A 13,313-nucleotide genomic window follows, 5' to 3' on the forward strand; every position below is an offset into this window, starting at 1 on the left:
CTTCACGACTCTGCTTAGATATGTCCTGCATTGCTCCACAATGCCCAGGTCGGCGGTCCCCCGACCACACTTCCATTCACTGCCTTGCATTGCCTTGCATTGCATTGCCTTGCCTTGCATTGCACTGTATTGTATTGCATTGCACTGCATTGCCTTGCATTGCCTTGTATTGCATTGCATTGCACTGTATTGTATTGCATCGCACGGCACCGCGCTGCTCAGCTCGCCGTCGCCTTGCTCTCTCCTCCTTCTCCCATTGGGTGAGCCTCGCCCAATAAAGATCGCCTGCCGCCTCCGCCCCGCCCTCTCCCTCTCTCTCCGCCCGCTCATTGGCTGGCAGCACGTCCACGGGCGCTGCCTCCATGGCGACGCGGTGGAAGGGCATCCCAAGATGGCCGCCGAGCCGGGCGGCGGGCGTTGCGGTGCCGCTCCTCGGCCGCTGCTCGCCGCGCTCACCGCCGCCCTGCTGCTGGGCTGCAGCCGCGCCGCCGGCCTTTCCCCCTCCTTCTCCTCTTCGTCCTGCCAGCACCGCGTGCCCGGCGGTGGGGAGGTGCGGCTGCGGGGTTCCGCGGGCGGTGCGGGGCGGGGAGGTGGATGTGAGGGGTCGGGCGGGAGGGCTGCAGGCCAGAAGGGCTGGGAGGGCCGCAGCGCTCTGCTCCTGTCCGGCAGGTGGTCTACGGGGTTCCGCTGAGGGAAAGCCGCGTCCTGAAGAGAAGCGTGGATCAGCACCTGAGGATTAAGATTATATACGACAGGAGCGTTGAGGGGTGAGTGCAGCGTTGTGCTGAGAGTGCAAATCTTATTAGCAAAATAAAACAGCAAAAAAAACCCACCTTTTTTTCTTTTTTCTTTTTTTTCCAATATAGTTTGTTACCAGAGAAAAGACACCTTATAAAGGTATGTGCTATTGCTTTCTTTTTCTTTATTATAAACCATATAGACTGACTGACCTTTAAATGTCCCTCCCCAACTTAAACAATTCTACCGCTGAACCGCATAGGAAGGCATTAGGAAGAACAGCATCTCTGCTGTTCTAAACCACAGCACCTGGCGTGTTTCAGGTGCCTTGTTAAAGCTTGCAGGTTCTGCCTGCCCTGCTTCTGGGTGACTTCTGGTTTTGTTCTGTTTAGAACAAACTCTTCCCACAAGCCATCTCTTACTTGGAGAAGACTTTCCAAGTGCGCAAATCCACAGGTACTATCTTGCTAAGCAGGTATGTGAACGTTTGTTGAATGTCCAGTGTTGTAATTGGTATTTTGCATTACATATAGACTTTAAGAATATAGTCAGAACATAAGAAATGCCCTGGCTCAGACCAGTGGTCTCAGTGGTGGTGGGTGATGCTATCTGAGGAAGATGTACAAACCTGTGATCAGCACCTGTATTCGGAGATGATAAGGAGAATATGTGCTGCTTGTTTGCTTTTTAGTGTGCCCCAATTATGTTTCTAATCTTTCCTTGAACCTGTGGAGTTCTCTGTTAACAGCTGGAGGCATTGTGTCCCCTGGATAGCATAACTAATGTTTTTCAGCTTGAAAGTTACAATATTGCAATATTAGATATTATGTAGTATTATAGTGTTATTGGATGCTGTAAGACTATGCTGTGCTTCCTTTTAAATTCTAAACGGCGCCGTGTGTCTTTAATGTTTGATTGAAGGCAGTGTGCAACGAACCAGTACTTGAGGAGGAAAGCTGACCCCCACAGGTACTGCCGAGGGGCCTGTGCCAACCACACGCGATGTGGGCCAGTTATCGTTCCAGAAAAGCACCTCCAGGTACTCTGAGCTGCCTCGGTGCATCTTAGCTTTTCAAGTACTCTTGGTTGTAGAAGCTACTGGAAACATTAACGTTGCTTGCTGTGCATAGCCTACCATTCACAGGCAATGCTAAGTATAAGTGACTGTGCAGCAATGGCTGCTTATGTAGGCTGTCTGTGAGCCAGAACTCACTATGGGAAACAAAGTGTGTTACTTTTGGGACATCTAGCTTGGCAAGCCCCTTGTCTTAACAGCTGCCACTTCCTAGCTCTCAATCACAAGAGCTAGTCATTTGGAAGTCATTCTGTGGCTCTGGTTTTATATACTGTTGTTGCAGGGAGTTTCTCATTCTTCACCTGCCTTAGAACGGGGCTTATTCTTGGCTAGCAGTTGTTTGTTAATACACAATTACTGTCACAGCTGATACATTTTAATGGTTCCATCTGAACACTGTCAAAGCCATGCAGGGTGTACAATCAGAACGAGCAGCTCTCCGACGTACCTGACCAAGAAGGGGTTCCAGATGCTGACTTTGTCCTTTATGTCAGTGCTCTCACCACTGACAGGTGTGGCCATGAAAACATCATCGCATATGCAGCCTACTGCCAGCTGGAAGCTGAAATGGACAGGTGAGTGTTCTCTCTGGTACAGACTGTTTTAAAAGTTAAACTCAGAGCTTATGTATGGAGTTTAATTGTCTACTTATGTTATATTACAAAGTAGAAGTCGTTGAGATAATGACTTAATACTATATCCGTGTAAAGCCACCAACAATTGAAAAAGCTTAACTTGCAAAGCTGAGGCATTTAAATCAGAAGTAATCCTCCACTGTTACTGCCTGAGCTTTGTCTTGTGATCCTGCTTCTGCTGTTGTAAATGAATTTGCTGCTCTTTAACTGAAAGCAACTATAAAACTGTCTTGCAGGCCGATAGCAGGATATGCCAACTTGTGTCCAAACATGATCTCAACGCAACCTCAGGAATTTGTTGGCATGCTGTCTACAGTGAAACACGAGATCATCCATGCGCTGGTAAGGGTTGATGTTATAAAATGCATCCCTGAAACTTGTGCTTGCTTCTTCACATTGCCACATCTCCTTGGGAGAGAAGGATGGTTGGTGAGAGCAAAGCTCTGGCTTTGCCTGTTTCAACTCCTGCATTATTTGCTTTGAGGTGCAGCACCTTAAGTGTGCCTGCTGCAGATGTAAAAACTTCCATGGCATTGGACTCAGTGTGCAGATGTCTTATCAAAGGTTCCTGCTTACTTTACTTGCAGGGTTTCTCTGCTGGACTGTTTGCATTTTATCGTGATGATGATGGAAAGCCTTTGACAGCAAGATATGCTGATGGACTCCCTCCTTTTAATGAAAGGTATCGGTTGGTTTTGGACCTCTCAGTACACTGAAGGATTTCTTCAGGTTGTCTGATATATTCTTACTGTCAGCCTGTTGAAAAGCCATCTTAATACCTTTGTGTTTGTTGTGTTCAAACTTCAAAAGAAATTACATTAGTCTTCCTTTACATTGCCATTAAACATTTCCCTTGTAATGCATAGGGATGATAATGAGGCAGACTTATTTATCAGAGGGCTTGAAGTTAAACATTAGAACTGCCCATGTTTTCTGAACACCTTACCAGGTTGGGTCTTGCATTTTTTTATAGCCTTTATAACCAGCCAGTGCTGGTTCAGGTCACTCTTTTTAAGGCACGTATCTCACATGGTCTATAGTTAGCAGAAATGACTGTGTGTGGAGGCTGATGTGTGATGTTGTTGTTGAATAAACAATTTGCAGTACATTTTCGATAACTGTAGAATATATGTCTCAAGTCTGAAGGCATAATTAATAGTTTCCCTTGGTAAGGCATGTAATAGATGTGTACCTTACAAAGGAGAAGTGTTGCAAAGTCAATGTAAGCTTCACAAAGAATTAGAAATAGAGATTATTCTTCATTCTATTTGTTAATGGAAATGAAACTTTGCGCAGTTGCACGTGTCAATGGGAAAGATCTGTATCTAACAAACTCTTCTTACAGCCTAGGTTTGTATCAGTGGAGCGATAAGGTTGTTCAGAAAGCAGTGAGGTTATGGGACGTTCGTGGTGGCAAAATGCTGCGACATGCTGTTTATCTTCTGACAACACCTCGTGTTGTTGTAAGTGTTAAGTTACACTTTGCGTGTGAAGGTTTCTCTCATGTTCCAGTGTCATGAATATTTTGTACTTTGGCAATGTTATTCATATTTGGCCAAAAATCCCCTTGGTTTTAAATCTATCTTAAGTGTATAGGGCAAAATTCTGTTTTATGAAGACTGGCCATGCTGGCCAAACTGCTCAGAGCGTAGTGGTGCCCATGGGTACTGCCATGCTGGCAAAGGCCAGGTTTTATCTTTCTGATGCCTTTCAAGATTTCCAGACCTTCTGGAAAACCACTTCTTCATACAAAACTAGTTGGATACTCCCTGCTTCTTAACAGAAAGCTTCATTTGCCTTCCCCCCCCAAAGGTGTTCCTTAGAAACAGGTTGTGGTGGTGGTGTTAAAAATGACATCTTTTAACGTAGTCTTTAGCATTCGCACAGCATTTTCACTTAATTCTGCTGTTGTTTTAACCTTCCAAGCTTTGATGGCTTGTTGTTTCTGGAAGACAAGTAAGCAGGTTGCTTGGCTTGGTGTTGGGGTGCCAGTTGGCTTGGTCAGCATCTCAATAAGAGAAGTATTTTACATTTGAAGGAAAACCAGATAGTTGAAAGGGAGCTGCTGAAATAGTTTCACAAGATAATTCTAGAAGATGAGGAACGCATGTGGCTGCTGCTCTGTATCTTGAGGGTTGTGTTGAAATGTTTTCTTTCCAGGAAGAAGCTCGGAAACATTTTGATTGTCCGATCCTAGAGGGAATGGAGCTTGAAAATCAAGGTGGGATGGGCACTGAGCTCAATCACTGGGAGAAGAGGTTGTTGGAGGTTGGTGCTCATATTAGGAATAGAAAAGCCTGTTTCCCCTTCCTTTATTTTTGGATTTATAGTGATACTTACTGGAGCCTCAAAAAAAACAAGTGTGTCAGAACTCACTGAAACATAGTAAAAGCAGTGCTTAACTAGAAACAAGCATTCAATTTCTGGGTATATCTATTTTTATCTCATTACTAAATCTCAGAATATGAATTTGAGACAAGAAACATTTCCTTTTTCAGTAGTTGCGTTTATCTGCCGTGAGAAGGTCTCATTTCTATGGGAAAGGGGCTATTCCTTTGGCTCAATTCAGTCATGTCACCCGATTCATTATCTTTGGTCATTCAGTCTGTTCACTGCCTGGATTTTGTCTTTACTCATGTGTGTCATTAGGAGAAGCTTTTGCCATATTTACTCCAGAAACTCATCTGACCAAGGAACGCTTCCCTCCTTACACTTAAACTTGTTTTTGTTTATGACAGTGAGTTATGTGGTATTTTGGGCAAAGATGTACCATCTAATTGTTATTGGTAAGTGATACTATAAGTGCTTTAGGACAGGCCTTTTCATGGAAGTAAACTTGAAAAAACATGCATTTTTGAGACCAAAACCAGTTGTTTCTAGTAACTTATGTGTAGAGCAGTAGTTGAAAGGAAACTAGAAAGACTGCTGTTAGAATAAGGATAATCTGAAGAACTTTATTGTCTATAATAAGACGGGACCGGAGCTTCCAGTGGCCCTCAGTGCGTGGCTCTAACATAAAATGCTTTTTTATAGTAAGCCATTTTCTTAACTAATGATTTTTCAAGAGCTTTCTAATAGTACCTGGTGACTTTCAGAATGAAGCTATGACTGGATCCCATACACAGAACCGAGTCTTTTCCAGGATCACCTTAGCATTAATGGAAGACACAGGGTGAGTGTATGAATGTATATGTATGTGAATGATAATGGATTTTTTTTTCCCTTCAGTTGTGTTTGTTGTTTGCTTTCCTTGATGCTAGTTTTCAAGCTTTCGTTTCAAAAATACCTTTGCAGGTGGTATAAAGCGAATTACAGCATGGCGGAGAAATTAGATTGGGGCCGTAATAAAGGCTGTGACTTTGTAATGAAGAGCTGTAAGTTCTGGATTGACCAAAAGAAACAGAAGTAAGTCCTTCTTTCAAAATAAACACCTAAATAGAGGTGACAACGTGTTTGTTTGAATTTGTCCCTCTTCAAATGAAACTGAGTAGAAATACGTAAGGAATGTTCTTTAAAGTATCTTCAGAATGCACTTGAGAAAGAGCACGTGAAATGTCTTAAGACCAGTGGTGCTGTACCTGATAAATACAGAGCCAGACACCTTGGAATGTAGAATGTGTTCACTCTTACTGTAAGAGAACTGTGCTTTGTAGTGCACGGGGGAGGGACTTAAGCAACTCTTTGCTTAAGCTTTGTCATTTTAAATTGCCAGTGCAGCTGGGAATGTTTTGCATTACTGGATTTTTACTTAAAGCACAAAAAATGTGTGATACCCGTGTCAAAGCAAAGCCTTCTTTGTTTGTTTCTTTGTTACAGTACTCATAAATTTCCTCCCTGGTGGCTTTGTTTTGTTTGTAAACACTTGGAGGTTTACAGAGCAATGTCATTGCAACAAGGAGCATCGTGACTTTGTTGGCAGGGTTGATGTTCTTGAAATTAAGAAGTTCATAACCAGACAAATAGCATTACCAGTTCATAACAAACAAGATATCCCCGCTTCTTTATGATTGAACAAGTGTGAAGGAGAGCAGGAACAGACAGCAGTGACAAGCTGCGTAGTTGTATTACAGAAAGCAGTTCATCTGATTGGGTTGTTATAATTATTTTTCTTTGAGGAGGCAACTCATCAGTCCATACTGTGACACTTTGAGGAGTAACCCTTTGCAGTTAACCTGCAGACAGGACCAAAGAGCAGTAGCAGTGTGCAACTTGCAGAAGTTTCCAAAGCAGTTACCTCAGGAATATCAGGTATCATGGATTTTACTTCATCAAATCACCAAACATTTGCATTACTGTGTTATGCAGTCAGTGGTTGGTTTTCTTTTTTCCTGAACCGGTAGATGAGAGTAGATGTTGTGAGAAATGTCTGCTTAGTTTATTTATAAGACATATGAAGGCCTGAAATAAAGCCTCATGACCTGAAGATGTTAAGGATGTTCTCATCTCTTGAAGCAAAGTTCAGGTGATAATGTTACTGTGTAGCAGAAGCTTGCAATGTTCTGTCTGAGGTATTTCTTCACCTCATCTCATGCCTTATGTCACTGTATGCTAAGAAGTTTGTTGTTTCATCCCAGCTATAAAAGCAAGAAGGGATGGGGCAGTGCAGGGACATGTGGATCCCAGTGCACTGTTGATGTTTTCCTAAGTACTTTGGGCTCATCTGGCTCAGGGGTATTATAAGTGTCTGTTAATAGCATTCCTGAGAAGTAATTGATGTTCTTACAGCTGTAGTGATTAGTTCTATTTAAAAACAAACAAACAACCCAGCCATATGCCTGTCTTTGAACAAACTGCTTCACCACCTCTTTTGTTTGGCAGTATTTTGACAATCTCAGTGGAGTACCAGCAGAAGACTTGCCTTACTATGGTGGCTCAGTAGAAATTGCTGACTATTGTCCCTTCAGTCAAGAATTCAGTTGGCATTTAAGTGGTGAATTTCAGCGCAGCTCAGACTGCAGAATAATCGAAAACCAACCAGGTTAGTTTTCAAGGCTTTAATGTGGTATTTAAGAGACTGGAGTTCTTACTCCTCTGTGCAGTTCTCTCAAAACAGAAGGAATAACATTCCCTCCCCTCCAGCCAGCAGTTACAACTGGCTCTCCCTGCAGCAAACGTTCATGGGCTTCTATGGAAAGTGCCTTTGTTTTCTTCACACTGCATTTGCAAGACAATATAATTCCCGTGTTGAGTAATGATTAATGGTCTGAAAGATCCTAGAAGGAAACTGGGAATTAACTGTGGCGACCTTACTTATGGCAGGCTTATTTGACGTGGATTTCCTTTTCACTTAGTAAATTGCAGTTTATTCTCTCCACTTTAGATCCTACCAAAAACTATGGTGCAGAAGAATACGGACCAAACTCTGTATGTCTGATTCAGAAATCAGCTTTCATCATGGAACAGTGCAGGAGGAAGCTCAGTTACCCCGACTGGGGTAGTGGATGTTACCAAGTGAGTGTGTATGTTGCGTGGTTTTGTTTCTTGCTTTGTTGTTTGGTTCTTCTTTTAAATAACATCAAGGGGAGAAATCTGACATACAGTGGGCGCCTGGACACGGTTCAGAATCATCTCTTCCTGTAAATAACTAAATAGAACGTGCTTTGACAAGAAGTATTTTCCAACCATGAGACTGTAGTTTAGATGGCACACCAAGTCAAGCGCGTGGCCACTGGGCAGACCTGTGTGCTACCTCCAGTCTTCCTAAGGGCTTCGTTTGTCTTATCGCTGTGATGCTTTTTCCTCAGCTAAGTGAGAATGCTTAGGTTGAAATCGTCTGTTGTCAGAGTTCTACGTGAGTTAAATCACTCCGATTTGTCTGCGGTAGGAAGCACCGTGCACATGTCACTTCTCATTATGCTCCTACTGCTCTGTGACCGTCTCAACTGGAGGCGTCTCTTTCAATGACAGCACAGCTCTCAAATGCAGTTTTTAGCAGAAGCAGAACTTCACTCAGTCTCATTGGTCATCTGTGTGATTGCATGAAGAGTGCAGGCAGTGCAGTTCTGTTAAATAGTTGCTGCAGGTGTGTTAAAATGCTTGTAGTTAATCTGTGCTGTGTACAGACTGTTTACTGAACATGTTATTTCCTTGTGGAAAGAGCTCAAAAACATATTTCCAGTAAATCATAATACAGACCTCACTTTTATTCCTTTCTTTTAAGGTTTCTTGTTCTCCACAAGGGCTGCATGTTTGGGTCAAGGACACTGCATACCTGTGCAGCCGCTCGGGTCAGGTGTTAACTGTGAGCATTCAGATGAATGGCTGGGTGCATGTTGGGAATCTGATCTGCCCTGCCTGCTGGGACTTCTGTGACTCCTGTCCCCCAGAGCGAGATCCTCCAGCTTTGAACTTATCGAGAGCTGCAGCAACTGGTATGTTGCCTTACGGTGTGCTGAAGCTTAATCTAAAACCTCTGAAAGCACTAATGGTTCACATTGGGAATGGGAAAGGAGAGCCCTGGTCTTGCTGTTCCAGGAGCTAAGATGGGAGGTGGCAAGGTACTGGGCAGTCATACTTTTCTTTCTAGCGGCTGATACAGGAGAAATACATCTAAAACATAAATACTTTATGTCTGGTAGTCATCCCAGAAACCTAGCTTTAGAAAATCAGATCTCTGTTTTGGGGAGTACAGCATGACCTTCAAAATCATCACTGTAGTACAAAAGGAGTACTCATGTTTTCCTGTTGACAGTACTGATGCAGTAGTCCGGAATACAAATGACAGGTGTAACTTTGCTTTCTGAAGGAAGAAGAAATCTTCATTCACCAACTACCTGCTAATATTTTGTCAAGAGTAGATTCTCTCCAATGCCAACCAGTGAAGGAGAACAGCTTTTACAGTATTTCTCAACTGTGGCTTATTTTTAAGCCTTTAATCAACTCTTTAATTGTTGGATGGGTTGTTTCTATTGCAGTATTTAAGGAAAAAATAAACTTGTTTGGGCCACCTATAGCAGGGATAGTCGTTTATTTGTCTGTTTGGGATTGCTAGCCTTGAAAGCTAAAAATAAATCAGTGCAAATAAGTGCAAGGACTACAAATACATTTTTGCTCTCTGATTATTTTATCCTGGCTTTAAATGCAACGTAAAAACTTTATACTCTTTTGCTTTTTGTTTCAGATTTGTGCTCCTGCTCGTCTAGCCTAGTCGTAACCCTTTGGCTGTTGATGGCTAACTTAATCCCCCTGGTAACAGGATTATTCCTCTGCGCGTAACTCAAGCAGGGAGCAAGAGGATATTCCAGGATGATGCACCGCAGTGTTGCACCTCTTGTTGTGGAGCACTGAGTTGTTTTGTCTCTGCAGGCAGCTGCCTTCTCCTGAGCCTCATCCCTCCTGCCTAGTAGCGGTGCAGGCAATAGTCAAGGAGGTGCTGACAACAGCAGCCAGAGCCTGAGAGGTGGAAAATATACCGTGTCATCTCAATAAGTGCCAGTATGTTCCTGAATTGCAACCCTTGATTTTGACACAGTAACAAGATCGCTGTGCCAGCCTTCCTGGCGGCTTGGTCAAGATTGGAGAGAACTCTGCTGTCGTAGAATTTGGGATTGTGGTTTGTTTTGTTCTTTTTTTTTCCTTCAGTGCGACTGGTAGCAAAGCACCCTCAAACTGGAAATATACCTCAGTGGTTTAGTTGAAAGCCATGTGAAAATCAGTTATCATCACTGCTAATGACTCAGACCTAAGCAGGTATGGGACATTTCTGTCAGTTCTTACATTTCACAGGGAAAAAAAGAATGGAATGGAAAGGAATGGAAAGGAATGGAATGGACCAGATGTTGGGAATTGTTTCCTCACCTGAATTCTGCAGCTTTGAGGCTTCTCGGTATTCATGTTATTTTGTGGTAAAGCATCTACTTGGGGCTCACGTAGACCTTCTTACGTGCACAGAGTGGAATTTCAGAGTGATGGCTACAACAGCTGCCTAGAAGTCGCGTCCTTGTTTAGCATGTGAACTGGAATATGTGAGATATTAGAATATTCTCGAAGCGGTTTGCTAGACAAACAATTTTCAGTACTTGATTCTAGTCTGTAAAATTGGGCTAGGTTTTCTGATGACATTTTTCTTAAACCATGGCATTGTTTTTTATTAGTATGAGCATTAACACAGTTGTTCTCACTTTTTGTTGAAGGTTGGTAGCTGTGGCAGCTATCATCTTACAGAACCATGTTGACTTCTCTCTGCCAAAACCGTATTGAGTAGGTAAAGAAAAGTCTAATCTGTCTTCTTCCACCCCTCTTTCTTGAGCCTGATAGTTCAACTACACAAATAATTGGCGTTTGGATTATGTTAGAGAATCAGACACTTTGAGATACACAAGGGTGCGCCCAGGTACAAAATCCATCTTTTGGGGGACAGAATGTGCTTGAGGAAAGAAATGAGCAAAGTCTGTCTCACTGAGGACAGCTGCTCTATCTGACACTTGTGAGGATGTTTTCCTTAGTTCCTGACCCTACATAATGTGTTACTAATAACACCTCCTAGAGCCAAGGAGGCTCTTTTTGGTCCAACCCTCATCTGTCCTGCTGCATAGCTTTCGTTTATGGGAAGGTGCTCAATGAGGGAGCAGATGCGCCACGTGCACTAAAAATACAAAGGTGGGGAGGAAGATGTTACACCACTTCTTTAAGGCTTGATGACTTTCTAAAATGAAAGGTAGAGGGATGGAAGGAGTAACTTCTTTAGCTACGATTAATGTTGGATAATAGGACTTCATTGTACTTGTGAGGACACTGAAGATTATCTTTGTGCCTAGTATATATTTTTAAGACACTTTATGACACTGGTGTGGTGAGTAAGCTGCAACCTAAAACTGACTGAGGGCACGTGGCTGAGAGAGTACCTTGCACTGGGCTAGTTCCCCTGCTGATCTGTAGGTTATGCCCAGCTTGCTTTGAGCTAAACAAGGCCTGGTTAGCCTTAATTAGTGTTTCTGAGAAGCAATATGAATTAAGGATCAAATGCTTTAAGTGTGTACAAATTTGAATCAAGAAACACTCAGATGAATAAGCAAACACTGGTAACTTTAAGGTATGCACAATCAACAGTCGGTATAAGTGGATTCCTTGAACATGTAAAGGTTTGAGAATATATCTTTGGCCCCAGAGGTTGATATTGTGTCTTTTGTCTGTTGTGCAATAATACAGTCGAAATGGCATCACTCAGCAGCAACGCTTTTTATACTTGAAAAGAAATTATTGGTTATTTTTTCTTACTGTGAAATATTTGCACTGTTGGAACTTTCTGGTTAACTTTATAACTGTTAAGCATTTCTAATGGTGTTAATTTATTGCACTTGGTATTTGATATGCTGGTCTGTCTGTGTAAGTGGGGTTTGTTATATTTAAGTGAATCTTTTTTTGTCTTCTACCCAGTTGTTTATCTCGAGGGCTTTTCTGAGCACTAACTGAAAACTGAGAGATGGCTTAAAACGTTGATGCTTCCCTACTTCTGGATCAGATACGTTTGAGTAAGGAAAGGCTGCAGTGTGTTGTGTCTGCAGGGAACATCTTTCTGCCTGCAGGAGTGATTGTAGCCAGGTTGGGCCCTACCTGCTGAGTAGCTGCATCAGTGAATCCAGTAAAGTAAAACTATTAACGCCTTAATAATCTGAGATTTCAGTTGTAATTTCTTTGACACGCAGCCCTTCAGCTGGCCGTGAAGCACAGAATTGGAACCGACTTGTTGGGAGGGCAGATGGAAGCGGGCAGAATCCAACCAGTTCTGTCGGTGAGCTGCACCTCTGTTGGAGCTGCCAGGGGATGCGTCAGGTTTGCTTTGAAGTGGCAGTGAATTGGTGGCTGTCAAAAGGAATATCTGAGTAAAACTGCCTACCTCAGTTCTGTGTGGCACTGAGTTCAGCTTTTAGCCTGTTGTTAACTTGAGCGGCTTAAGGAGAATTAAGTAAAAACACATCTCAGGTTTTTAAGAGCAACATAAGTAGGAAGCATAAGCCATTTTTTTTTTTAGTGTGGAACACAACTAAAATTGTCACTTAAAACAATCATTTGCGTAGCCTTAAGTTTGGTCTCCCAGTAGTTCAAATCTATACATATATATTTCAGTTAGAAGTCGAGGCAGGTCATGCTGTAGGAACTCCTTTTTTTCTTACGTTTCAGTTACAAGGAGGAAGGAGAGCTTTGGGCTGCAGTGTTCACCAAGTAAATAACGTAGGCAAGCAGGATGCTCCTTTCCCTTGAGATGTCTTGAAGATCTGGGAGGCTGCTCTTGGTGTAGGTTAATGACTGGAACACAACTTTGATGCTCACCACTTGACTGTCGGTGCAACATAGCTCATTCTTTTTGTTATGCGCTGCTTAATTAGAAAGGCTGGTGCAAATCTTCCTGCTCAAATATGTTTCAGAAGGGAGGGATGCGTAGGTCCTCCCTTCTCCACACGTCCCATGAGTGGCTGTGAGCTGAGCTGTGGGAGCCTGCAGCCAGGTTGGGCTTGGCCCATTGCTTGGCTGGATGCCTGCATGTGTCACTGTGTGGGTCTGGGGTCTGTGCTGTTACATTCAATGATGCCATCTTACACCATCAAAACTCCTAAGTGTAAATGTTGCCTTCAGAATGTGAAGCTTCCCTTGGAGATAAAACAACTGTCTTGGGAGAACCGGCTGACCTTGAATATGTGTTTCCTATTTTGGTACAGAATGTAAATACAGAACAAACTATTTTACATAGCTTTTGACTGGGTTGAGATTTAAGGGCTAATTTTTTGTTATTTATGAAGCCTCCTTATTTTACTGTGTAAAAGTGTCATAAGAAAGAAGGAAAAGAATATGTTCATCAATAAAAATGTCTGTAGAAAATGGACTTTTCTTGGCCTTTCCTTTGAGAGCTGCCAGTGCTACCTGTAAGA

The 13,313-nt window shown here is 42.7% G+C and overlaps 1 protein-coding gene across 1 annotated transcript; it reads left to right on the forward strand.

Annotated features, from left to right (window-relative positions):
- The first annotated feature begins 381 nt into the window (after positions 1-381).
- On the forward strand, positions 382-13,287 carry LMLN (leishmanolysin like peptidase). The gene is made up of 17 exons (XM_072341218.1): positions 382-550; positions 670-767; positions 867-897; positions 1,131-1,213; positions 1,660-1,777; positions 2,219-2,388; positions 2,685-2,790; positions 3,036-3,130; positions 3,794-3,911; positions 4,609-4,716; positions 5,544-5,620; positions 5,743-5,853; positions 6,564-6,696; positions 7,267-7,426; positions 7,769-7,899; positions 8,609-8,819; positions 9,569-13,287. Exons 1-17 carry the CDS (start codon positions 392-394, stop codon positions 9,661-9,663), a joined length of 2,004 nt encoding a protein of 667 aa, XP_072197319.1. The 5' UTR covers positions 382-391; the 3' UTR covers positions 9,664-13,287.
- The last annotated feature ends 26 nt before the right edge of the window (positions 13,288-13,313 follow it).

The sequence above is a fragment of the Excalfactoria chinensis genome, chromosome 7 (genome assembly GCF_039878825.1).
Source record: "Excalfactoria chinensis isolate bCotChi1 chromosome 7, bCotChi1.hap2, whole genome shotgun sequence".
NCBI classification, from domain to species: domain Eukaryota; kingdom Metazoa; phylum Chordata; class Aves; order Galliformes; family Phasianidae; genus Excalfactoria; species Excalfactoria chinensis.

Bases quoted from the DNA above. Each gene is read 5' to 3' on its own strand.
- LMLN (XM_072341218.1), top strand. From the start codon at position 392: ATGGCCGCCGAGCCGGGCGGCGGGCGTTGCGGTGCCGCTCCTCGGCCG. The intron at 3,131-3,793 runs GTATCGGTTGGT...CTCTTCTTACAG, and splicing joins CTCCCTCCTTTTAATGAAAG to CCTAGGTTTGTATCAGTGGA. The intron at 7,427-7,768 runs GTTAGTTTTCAA...TCTCCACTTTAG, and splicing joins AATAATCGAAAACCAACCAG to ATCCTACCAAAAACTATGGT.